This window comes from Stylophora pistillata, chromosome 4, assembly GCF_964205215.1.
Source record: "Stylophora pistillata chromosome 4, jaStyPist1.2, whole genome shotgun sequence".
Lineage (NCBI taxonomy): Eukaryota > Metazoa > Cnidaria > Anthozoa > Scleractinia > Pocilloporidae > Stylophora > Stylophora pistillata.
Genome location: NC_142522.1, coordinates 17191708 through 17202556, shown reverse-complemented (window position 1 = coordinate 17202556; position 10849 = coordinate 17191708). Strand labels below are relative to the sequence as shown.

The following is a 10849-nucleotide window of genomic DNA, read 5'->3' as shown; positions in this document are numbered from 1 at the left end:
CCAGCATCTGTCAGTTAATTTGGTTAGGCAGCGGACGTTAAAGAACCCACTTCACGAGATTACTGTGAGGTGGTCTGGCCTGTTTATTAGGAATTTGGGGGAGGGGGCATCTGTAAAATTTCTTCTTTGTTAATTGAGCACTGCCGCTGGCAGTCTGGAAAATGTTCTCCGCACAGGGTTGTAAAGCGCATTAGAACGTTGCATGGAAATGCGCTATACAAATTGATATTGCTATTATTATTTGAATGTGCTGTTTCAACTCAATGACCTCAGGTAAATTTCCCAGAGACTGAATTAAATGACATGCAACACAACAGATCACTCAAACGCATATGAAAAAAGTTACAAGAAGTACGTGATCTGAACAGAGGTTGTGTTACACCCCTTTCAGCAATCAGGAATGTTTTTAAAGCTGAAGTTCCATGACCCGAATCAAGTTTATTTCTATTGTTTCAGTTCCCTAGTAGTAGCCAATGAAAAAGGGTGAAGGAAACGCGAATTTACACGCTGGCAGAACACTCTACTCTTCAAAATATCGATAATATGGTGAAATAAACACGGAACTGCGAACGTATTCGTCCTTTGAAGTCTCTTCACAATTTTGAGAGATCCCTCGAAAATGGCAATGTGTGAGTATGCTAGGATTCCTAAACGAAGTTACATGTTAATTGTATGAAGGGATCAAAGTATACGTCTGACATTGACTGTGTTATGCTAATTATTTTTTTTTTCGCTCTTTTAGCTTCTATTCTTGTGATCCTGGCCGTGGCCGGTGGAATATTCTCTGCCAGTATCGCAATAGTAGTCTGCACCTTTGCGTTTCGCTGTAGAAGCAGAAAACTCGCAAAAATGAAGAACAACAGTCACACACGAGAAATCCAGGAGTTGGAACCTATTCTGTCATCAGCACACGACAGCGTAGAATTAGGTGATGAGGAGAAAAACAAAGGAAATGTCTCTCCGTGTCCATCTTGCCGAAAAGTGTCAACGTTTTACAGTCCATGCGAGTGTGACATGATTTCTGCTCAAAAATTAGAGAATAAACCGTGTCAATTGCAGTTTTCTCTTTATTACAATTTCCATAAATCCCGCTTATTCATTAATATCATGTGTGCATTAAATGTTCCAGTACGATGGTATGGAAAGCACCCGCCAACACAAGTGCGATTCCAACTTCTGCCAGACGACTCCAACATCTATCGAACAGAAATCAAACACAGCACAGCAGAACCAATATTTAACGAAACATTCGAGTTTATTGGTTACTCAGAGAACGACCTTATGGAATTAACCCTTCGCCTTGGTCTGTATGGATATGATAAGTTTAGCAGGGGGAAAATGATCGGCTACACGGATGTGCGATTTAATTTGGAGAAATTTCACCCTAGTGAGCCAACGATAATATGGAGGAAATTGTTACCCAAATCTCAGGTAAGATAAGCTTAGACCGGGTTATGACCCTGTTTCAGTTACCCTTATAGTATAACGTGCAAATGAAAGACGGTAAATTGCAGAGGACTATAATTAGACGGCATTATTAAATAATTACGATGACAATGCCGTTTGACATTCTTAACTTGCACTTCCTTATTAATTTCAATGTTGCGTTTTTGGTGTTGAAAGATGTTTTGAAGTACTTAACGAATTTCAAATATGCACAGCGCAGAAGTTCAGGTTCTTAGTTTCATCTCGCGCGGAAGCTGAATGCCATGTTTCAGCTGTGAAGGAAAAAGCGAAACAGACAACCCAGTGAACTCCACAACACTTTCTGACAGAAGGAAATTCCGTATAATAGCCATCATGAGTCTGCCTCTGTAGAAAACAAGTTGAGTTGCATGAGTTGCGCGTGGGGAGAATTAAGGGTAAATCGTCTCATTTATATCTTGCATTGTTGTCACCATTAATCTGGAGTCGTAATCACGCAACTATCTAGGAACATTAACTTGCGGCTATCGATTCTAACTTGGTAACACTGGATCATTGGACACCTCTCAGTTGTCCTCTCGGTGTCACTATTTAGTATTATCGGTTGGTGTCCATGAGCATTCACAAACTACACTGTTCTTGACGGTAATTCAAAACCTCTTCATTAGACGAAGTATACTTCTTGTTGACCTTTGTAGAATTCGGAATGTTTGAGCTATTTGGAAAAAGAGGTTTTCTATTCCAATTGAGGACAAGCTTATCTTTTCACCTTTTAAACTGGACGCATAGCTGCGTGAACTCGGGCTTTCAATATGGCACATCTGAAGTTATCTTCATAGGGGACTGCCATAATGCCATTGTTATTGTCGTCACGCGATTTCGTAATTGCTGGTCACGAATAAGTCTACTTATGTTTTTGAGTTATTTTTTTTTTTAAATAATAACTGTATGTTAGCGTATAGATTAGTCTCCCTTGCAGCCCTTTCCCGCGTCGTCACGCAAGCGACGTTGGTGGGGGAGTTTTCGCTTGCGTGACGACGCCGGAAAGGGCTGCAAGGGAAACTACGAAGACTAAGTGTAGATTGGTGTAATTTGGTGAAGTGTAATCTGATCAGCGCAGTTTGGTGTATCTCTAAGCAATCTGATTGGCGCATCTTTTTTTTGGTGTATCTCAAAGCAATGTGATTGGCACAGTTTTTTGGTGTATCACAAACCAATCAGATTGTAGTATTTTTGATGTCGCACCAATCAGAGCGTTCTTGCTAATTTGTGGTTTGACAGGTCTTCAAATTTCAGCGAATCAACGCGTGACTCGTGGAGAGCGGTTCGCGAATTAAGGAAACGTATAAGTCGTGTTGGGAAAGCGGCGGAGTTGAGATCAATGTACGACTATGGTTATCCTTCGTTCTAAAGGAGACTGAGGCCCTGTTTACAAGCAAGGAGGGTAACCCTTGGGCTAGGGTTACCCTCGTAGGCGGGTCAAAGACAGCCCGGGTTTGCAAGCAAAATTTCACAGGTAGGGTTACCCTACCACCCGGGACAACTTACTTATGCTTGGTAACCGCACGCATTGTTATTAATGTTCAAAGGGTCTGGAAACAAGTAAAAAGTTGTCCCGGGTAGGCGAGTTATCCCCACCAGAGCGTTTACAAGGCAGCTAGGGTTACCCCAGCGCTCAGCTAGGGTTACCCTAGTGCAACTAGGGTAACCCTAGGTTAGGGTTACCCTAGTGCAGCTAGGGTAACCCTAGCGCTCAGGGTTACCCCTCAGCGCTAGGGTTAACCCTCAGCGCTAGGGTTACCCTAGTGCTAGGGTAACCCTAGCTGCCTTGTAAACACGTCGATGAAAAAAAGAAGAAATGTGGGAGCGTTAGGGTAACCCTCCTGCCAGGGTAACCCTAGCACTAGGGTTACCCTACCTGCTTGTAAACAGGGCCTGAGTGGAACACGAGAAAAATTTTGAATCAAATATTGCTTGAGATGTTGATGGGAGTAACTTCAGAATACTCGGCCGCTATTGACTGTTATGAATGGATTGCTCCCGCGGTCCCGATGTCGAAAATTAATTTCGAAGAATAATTAAAGAAAAGGTGAAGTTTGCCAAGTGTTAACGTAGTCCTGCGCTTAATTTATTTCGTTTTCTCGACTGAGGGATATTTCATGGTTATACATGAATTCCTTTTTAATTTCGCTTAAAGAACAAGGTAAGAAGGACATCTACAAGGTCATCTGCCCAGTGTAATGGCTGTACTTCGTGAGGACTTTATCCGCTATGATCTGTCAGGATTAGAAAGGTCGTCAGGGAATTTTTTCTATAAATTGTAAGTTAAACGTGCATACTTTGTGTACCACTCCCTCACTTATAACGCAGACACCGTCAGCTAAAGGCCTAACACGAATTTAGTACCAGAGCGTGTTGTTTTGGATGGGATAGTTTTGCTGACTCTGGTAAAACTTGCGCAAGGCATTTGCATAAATTATATTTGATTGATGATCTTGTTTTTTTGCCCTGTGGCTGCTTTCTTTGTGAAGGTTGAAAAGACCATCAAGTTATATAGTTACTTTCTGCGTCGACTGCCATGTCAAATATCCGTTTCTTTGCTTCTAAAAGTTCTCAGGAAATTAAATATTGTTTAAACGATACTTTCCCGCTGCAATTGCGTGTTTACTTTTTAATCGCCAGTATGGACTACACTTTCTCAGATTAAGTGCCATTTCCGGCAAACAACGTAAATTTATGATATAATTCCGCCTCACCGAAAAATATTTCATAAAGAGCATAATGATACAGTCGTCAATTTTCCACGCAACTCGCACGTGCTTAGACGTTTTCTACCAATGAAATTCGTTTTTAGCTGCCTTGGACTTTACCCCATTGCGTGTCGACTCCCTCTTAAACAACCTGCATTTTATCACGTATTTCTCACGCACAGGGCAAAGTCCAGATAAGAAGCCCACATTGTTATGCTTTGAAAAATGATCCTTTTTTCTTCGTTTAGTCTATTTTCACTTGTTCGAAGAACGGAGACTGGAAAACATCTTTGTCCAGAGGCTGTTGGAGATAAAATAGAGCTTTCCACTGCAAAATTGTATGGAAGAATATTTTGAGGCGACTATCTGTTACTGAACAAGAGGCTCCACGGAGCCTATATTCTGGCCGGATCTGCGGTTCAGCGGATTGAATTCAATTGGTTCGAATTGAAGGCGTTGCTGTTTTAGCAAAATCGCTGTCTAGTGCTTTTTATTATTTGTTAACATGGAGAGTTGTGGAGATTAAGACTTTGGAACAAGTTGATGTCATCCATGACAATTTGGAAATACTAAAATTGCTAGAGGAAATGCTGGGTCGCTCAATAACAATTTGCATTTGAACGCGATGACTTTGCTTCTAAGGATTTATTCTGCTTACATCTAATAACAAACCTCTGAAGTTTTTTTTGCCCCAGAACAATATATCCTTGAATTGACCGCAAGTTTTTTGACTGATTGAAATTTAAGGTATCTGGCAGTGACTTCCAGAAGTTTTTTTTTTGTCAGAAAAGAAAAGTTCTTTCGTCCGCTATATTAATCTATTAATAGATCCAATCGTCAAAGGTTACATACGACAAGGGTTCTTGTTTTGATCAGTACGATAACAATAGAAGTGATTTACACTATTAGGTTTGTGCTTTGAATAAATATATTTAAGTTTGCTTGAAAGATAAGTTTAAACTGTAACAAGCTTGGTTATCGGCCCACTCGATGCCAAAACTCACCCTCGTTCCCAGGCTATGTCCACCACATTGCTTTACGCCAAATAAAAAAGTGCTACATAACGCCTATTGTGCATCTTTCTACACAGTAAATATCAAACGGAATTACTGATTGTGGCCCTTTATGGTCAGAATAATAATTGCGGTTTTGTCTTTCACAAAGAGGCGGCAATATGCATTATTATAGCCTACGAGCAGGTTGTTGTTTGGTCTCATCACGCAACGTCGAAGACAGAGCGTTACGTGACGAGTTCAAATTAGGGCTGTGGAGGGAACTGCAGGAAGTGCGGTGTCAATGCAGTTTATTATTGCCAACAATTATTCAGACACTAGCATCAGTTACTTAGTGTCCCATTTCAACCCACATATCCAAAAAAATAACTCCTGCATGCATAGCATGCTATTGTTTTGTTTTTTGTTGTCTGCTGGAGTGTAATGCACGTTATGGTACCAGACAACAATCAAAATAATATTACCATATAGTAGATTCTTTGAATTTCAACCTTTGGCATCTGTAGGACTTTTCAATGTAATAATTTGGATTTATCAACAAAGCTGAAATGGTAAATTGGCCACCGTAATGATTACAAAAGCTGATGTTTCGAGCGTTAGCCCTTCGTCGGAGTGAATAGTGGAATTGTGGGTTGTGTGTGCTTTTAAAAGCAATGACTTTGTAGGGCAAGTGTTAGAAAATTGAAGGACCAATTTTGGGAAGGTTTGCATAAGCAATTTTAAAACTATTTAATATTATTTCTCAGCTTTTCAATGTAAGTACAGTAATTTTCAACTTGAAGATCGCTAAAGAAAAAGCACTGCAAAAATCAACCCCTAGTCCTCACATTCAAGTACTGTCAAGGCATTTAATTTTTTATTTTTAAATTCAAGCATCTTCAAGGACTTTCAAGACTTTAACAAACTCTGAGTAGGTAATATATTTGCCTTTAACTGCAAGGAGAAGGGAACTTTTTATCTATTATAGGTACCGAGTCATAGTTTGTTGCCAAATGTTCACCCGCGGGGAGTTGTCAGAAATCAGTACATCAAAGCAATATTGCTGTTCAATAATTCATATTGTTTTTAGTAGGAAAATCTCTGAATATTGAACATTGCTGAAGGCTACAACAAGAGAAGCAGTGATATCTACAGATTTAGTATATTAAATTAGAGGCATTTGACTTTCATTAAATACCTAGAAGGAATACACATATTTTGACCTTTTTGTGGTTTAAAAATACGTCATACAAAAAACTGAAAAATGCATGAAAAACCTTGTGCATTCACTATTATTTCCTACAAGATTTTCGAGAATTGATTTGCTGTCAACTGAATCAGACAATATTCCTTCACTGCAATCTCTTTTAGAATCTAAACTTATTTCAGTTCCACAAACGTCAACAGGTTTTGGCAAATCATCTTACAGTAAATACTTGTTTAAAGATGAATTTTCTTATATTCTTTTGCCACACTGAATAAAATTAGATAAGGGGTTTGAATTCCAATAACTCCATGATTTTATTATGGGGTGGCAGAGTGAATAAACAGCCACAGCAAAACTCATATTGAACTTTCTGGTTGCACAGGCATATACAAAATTGTTGCAATTTTCAGATACAAGTGATTGAATGGCTCTATCAAAGGAGGTACAGTACTGATATCCTTCTATTTTAGCTTCTTGATGAATAGTACCGGTGTAGCTCTCACTGTATTGAAGTTCATAATCAGTCTCTAACACATTTAAAAGTGTGGGTAATTCTGTCTGCATTAAAAATAATTCTCTGGTTAACCGAGACAAACATGAATACAACTGATTTCCAATACTCATTGACATGAAATCGTTAGCAGAATTGATTCTTTGTTTGTTATTGTAAATCAAAGAGCATAAACTCATTGCAACACATTGTTGTCCTGAACTTTGTCCAAATATCAATTCATTAGCTTGGCTATATGGTGCCATTATTGTTTTGCTAGGGTCAATGTACATTAGAATAGGACCAGAATTTTCTCAACATCTGAACTCAGTTGAAATTTACAATAGTTTGATGCGTGTGTCTGACTCTTATAATGACACAATGGTCTATCACAAGAAAACATTGTTAAATACCACCTTTCTCTATACTTTCATTATAGACCAATTTCATTATCCTCTGATACACCCTCACTGAACAATTCAACAAATACTTCTTATCATGTTTTGTAACTTTATTTAATGTTACCCTCTTCGTATTAAGCTTACAAATATTCTTTGTAACTCCTCTAACCTTCATAACGACGTAACCAAGAGGACTTCGGTATGCTTGGACGAATACACTCATAAACAAATTCCTTCAGTTTTCTTCCCTTTCTTCTGAGACGTTTCAGAGTAGCTTCTGTGTTCTCGATCACGTCTAAATACACAGTTGTGTTTACATGTAAACATAATATGACATAACTCGTTTGATATCGCAGGTTTCGCTTGATATTTGTCGATAAAAGGTTCACTCGCTCGTAAAGGATCGCTCGTAAATTGATCTCTCGTAAAGTTCGCGGAACGACCTGTTCCCAAAGCGCTCCACAAGTATTAGTGCGGTTCTACCGCGAACAGTGTGTGACTTTGTATATACATTGGGCGTAATAGTGATCGAATTTCTTTCGGGTACATAACGCAAGGAATTGTCCACGAAGGTGGCCATTGCTTTCTTGAACCCTACGCTCTGGGTTCATTGCTTTAATGAACCCCACGCTCTGGGGTTTGTTCTACGCATACGCGTACATTTTGCGCATACGCTGTAGGATAACTGCGTTTTGTGACTGAACGAAAAAAAAAACATAGCCGAATTTATACCTCGGGCGTTTCCTTCGGAAGCCCGAGTAAAAAGTATTTACTGAGATAAAGAGGTAAGGCTCCATCCAAGAGTTAGATTTTTGGCGCCAGAAACAAAAATAATCATAAAAGAGAGTAATCATAAAAGTATCAATAACTTTTAACGAAATCAGGAAATTTTGACATCGTTTAGAACCAGTTCCGTGAGTGTAATCCAAGGTCCATCAAGAAACACTACAATGTGAGTGAGCTGTAAGCATTGTCAACTTCCACCCCTACATGATAACCTATTCTGGCTGGCGATGGTCTGAACTAGAGCCTGCGGGACACCTACCAAATTCAGAAGACAACTGAATTCAATTAAAAAGGGCAAATCTGTTATATTTTATTCAGCCCGTCCAAAGTGTTTCCTTTATTCTACTGTAAGGTTTGGTGAGTCCGCTATGAATAACGAACTCAGTCAATTTTGGAAAGTTTTTATCAAACTAAAATGATCAACCGGTGGAAGATTTGGGGTACGATGGCTAATATACTGTAATTCATCAAAGTCTTAATTATCAATGTCTTAAAACCGTGTTGCTTCCTAAGAAAAAGTCAGAAAATCTAGCGGAAGGAAAGGTAGCTCGAGTAGTACAAGATATAGAGAACAGAAAAAAAACCAAGGCAAAAATTGGGATAACGAGCCCTAAAAGAGTAATGACCAGAAACTTTTTCACGATATCAGAGGAATGAAGTTGTACATTTTAGTACTATAGTGTTAAAGTTGAGGGTTAATTAAGAACCACTTAAAGGCAACGCATAACTGACCCAAAAGGCAAACTAGCTCATCAGCCTATCGGCCCAGTTTCCGGGAAAACAAAGGCATTTCCAGCTTTTAAGACAGGTGCTCTGAGCTAAAAATTTATTAAATTTCTAACATGTTTACATTACCTTAAATCTCATTTGATTGCAGTCCAGAGGACGCTCTTTAAGTTTTAGCAGAGGTGAAATACATATCTCACTCCGCTACGAGGCAAAACGACAAAGACTCAACCTCATCATTTTGAAAGCCACAAATCTGATCAGAACCAGCAAGTTCTTGAATGCTGGTGAGTGTGCTGCTTCTTGGTTGAGCAAGAATGTTAAAAAATTATGATTAAAAGAGGTTAAGAAGAGGAAGAAAAAAAATGTATTCGTTGCTACCTGCAACAGATAAATCCCACCATTTACTTAGGGTTGCGACCCGGCTTTTTCATATTTAGCGAGTTCGCAATCTGATGTCACAAGGCTTATACAAATATAAAGTGACCGTTTTAACATTGAAACGAGAAACTCACGGGAACCATTCAAATTTTGCTCCTCCTTTTAGCACCGTATGTGTGTGTAATCTTGGAGGCAGATGGTACAGTTTTGGAAACCAGACAAACTAAGAAGACACACGGAGTAAATGCGGTATGGAACCAAGGTTTCCTATTTGATGTCGAAGGCGATACCATAGATAAATACACTCTCAACATCCGAGTTTTGAACCATGATCTACTGACTACGGACGAGATCATCGGTGAAATGACAATTGGACCTCTGTGTGAGGGAACTGGTAAAGAGCACTGGGACGAGGTAATGAGAAAACGGCATTCAGGAAGAGAGGTGGCAATGACACACTTTCTGTCGTGATATCATGCATCTAAAACAGCAAAAATTCTTCGATCTCCAAAAAGTTGTCAATACATGAACTCTACATGTCTGTGAGGTTTGTAAGGTTTTCTGGTAATACAGTAAAAATCCGCGTTTAAGACTCTAGTAATTAAGAACCTTTTTGGCAGAAATTTTGGATTTTAATACCCAAAAATATAAGAACCTGTTTACCCAGCAAAACCTGAAAGGTTCTTATACGAAGAGTCATTCTGGATAATGAAACAATATTGTAGCAAAATATGTCTAATTATAAAAATAAATGCTTTCTATAAATTTGTTACTTCCATAAAACATGTCACTTCCATAAAACATGTCACAATACAATGGATATATCAACAAGGTTGAAGTGGTAAATTGGCCACCGTAACGATTACAAAAGCTGACGTTTCGAGCGTTAGCCCTTCGCTCCGACGAAGGGCTAACGCTCGAAACGTCAGCTTTTGTAATCGTTACGGTGGCCAATTTACCACTTCAACTTTGTTGATATATCCAAGTTATTTCGTTACTCCCACCGACGCAGCCACAAGCAGTTTCTTTGGAAACTATCAGCCTTTATTCATGTCACAATACAGTTTCCCCACTGTATTTATGGCTCCCAGTCATGTATTAAAGCAAGTTCAAAAAAATGTACTCCTGGGTATAAACTTCTAAATTGTATAATTAAGTACATTGTTCAGTACACAGTGAATTGTACAGTATAGTATAGAAAATTAAGTCTGGCATGTCCTCACATCTGAAATATTGAGGCTAAGAACCTATTAAGAACCTGTTTTGTCTAAGTTGTTGGTAAATACCTCAAAACATAAGAACCTATTTTGCCAGACATGAAAAAAGCTAGGTTCTTACACGCGGGTTTTTACTGTATAACTATTTCAGCGGTACATTATGCTTACCGCATGCAACGTTTACTGGGAACCACTAAAGAAATGGCAAGATCGAAGAAAAAACAAAAGTATATAACAGCAAATTTAAATAGATATAGTTTAATATATTATTTACCAATTATCATAACTGTTTATCAACGAGGATTGTATTTACAGTTTCGCATGAAAAACAATAAATTAACATTCATGACAGGATGTAACAGATGTGATCCTATCCAAGCGTGATGGGGCTGGGATTCACACAGCTTGTGCCCTCATAGTCCAACCTGGCAAAACGAAAAGCGATATGACATTAAGCGTACTTTATTCTTGAAA

At 38.8% G+C, this 10849-nt stretch overlaps 2 protein-coding genes across 5 annotated transcripts in view; one reads left to right on the top strand and one right to left on the bottom strand.

Moving 5' to 3' along the window:
* The first annotated feature begins 48 nt into the window (after window positions 1-48).
* LOC111325583 (synaptotagmin-C) lies at window positions 49-10802 on the top strand. 2 transcript variants are annotated; one of them, XM_088757027.1, is made up of 5 exons: window positions 49-273; window positions 457-629; window positions 743-1431; window positions 8929-9064; window positions 9325-10802. In XM_088757027.1, the coding sequence occupies exons 2-5, from the start codon at window positions 620-622 to the stop codon at window positions 9627-9629; spliced, it is 1140 nt and encodes a 379-aa protein (XP_088613153.1). In that variant the 5' UTR covers window positions 49-273; window positions 457-619; the 3' UTR covers window positions 9630-10802. The 2 variants fall into 2 exon arrangements, with proteins under 2 accessions (XP_088613153.1, XP_022785155.2); XM_022929420.2 differs by lacking the exon at window positions 49-273 and having other exon boundaries at window positions 345-629; window positions 743-928; window positions 1130-1431.
* Window positions 10618-10849, bottom strand: part of LOC111325061 (uncharacterized) — a 43238-nt gene continuing 43006 nt past the window's right edge. For all 3 annotated transcript variants that reach the window (XM_088757018.1, XM_088757019.1, XM_088757020.1), the window contains one exon: window positions 10618-10800. The gene's annotated coding sequence lies outside the window, so the exon portion shown is untranslated. The remainder of the gene's footprint in view (window positions 10801-10849) is intronic.

Excerpts from the sequence above, each read along its gene's own strand:
- LOC111325583 (XM_088757027.1), top strand. Across the intron at positions 1,432-8,928 it reads AATTGTTACCCAAATCTCAG|TCCAGAGGACGCTCTTTAAG; the intron begins GTAAGATAAGCT and ends ATTTGATTGCAG. Across the intron at positions 9,065-9,324 it reads CAGCAAGTTCTTGAATGCTG|CACCGTATGTGTGTGTAATC; the intron begins GTGAGTGTGCTG and ends TCCTCCTTTTAG.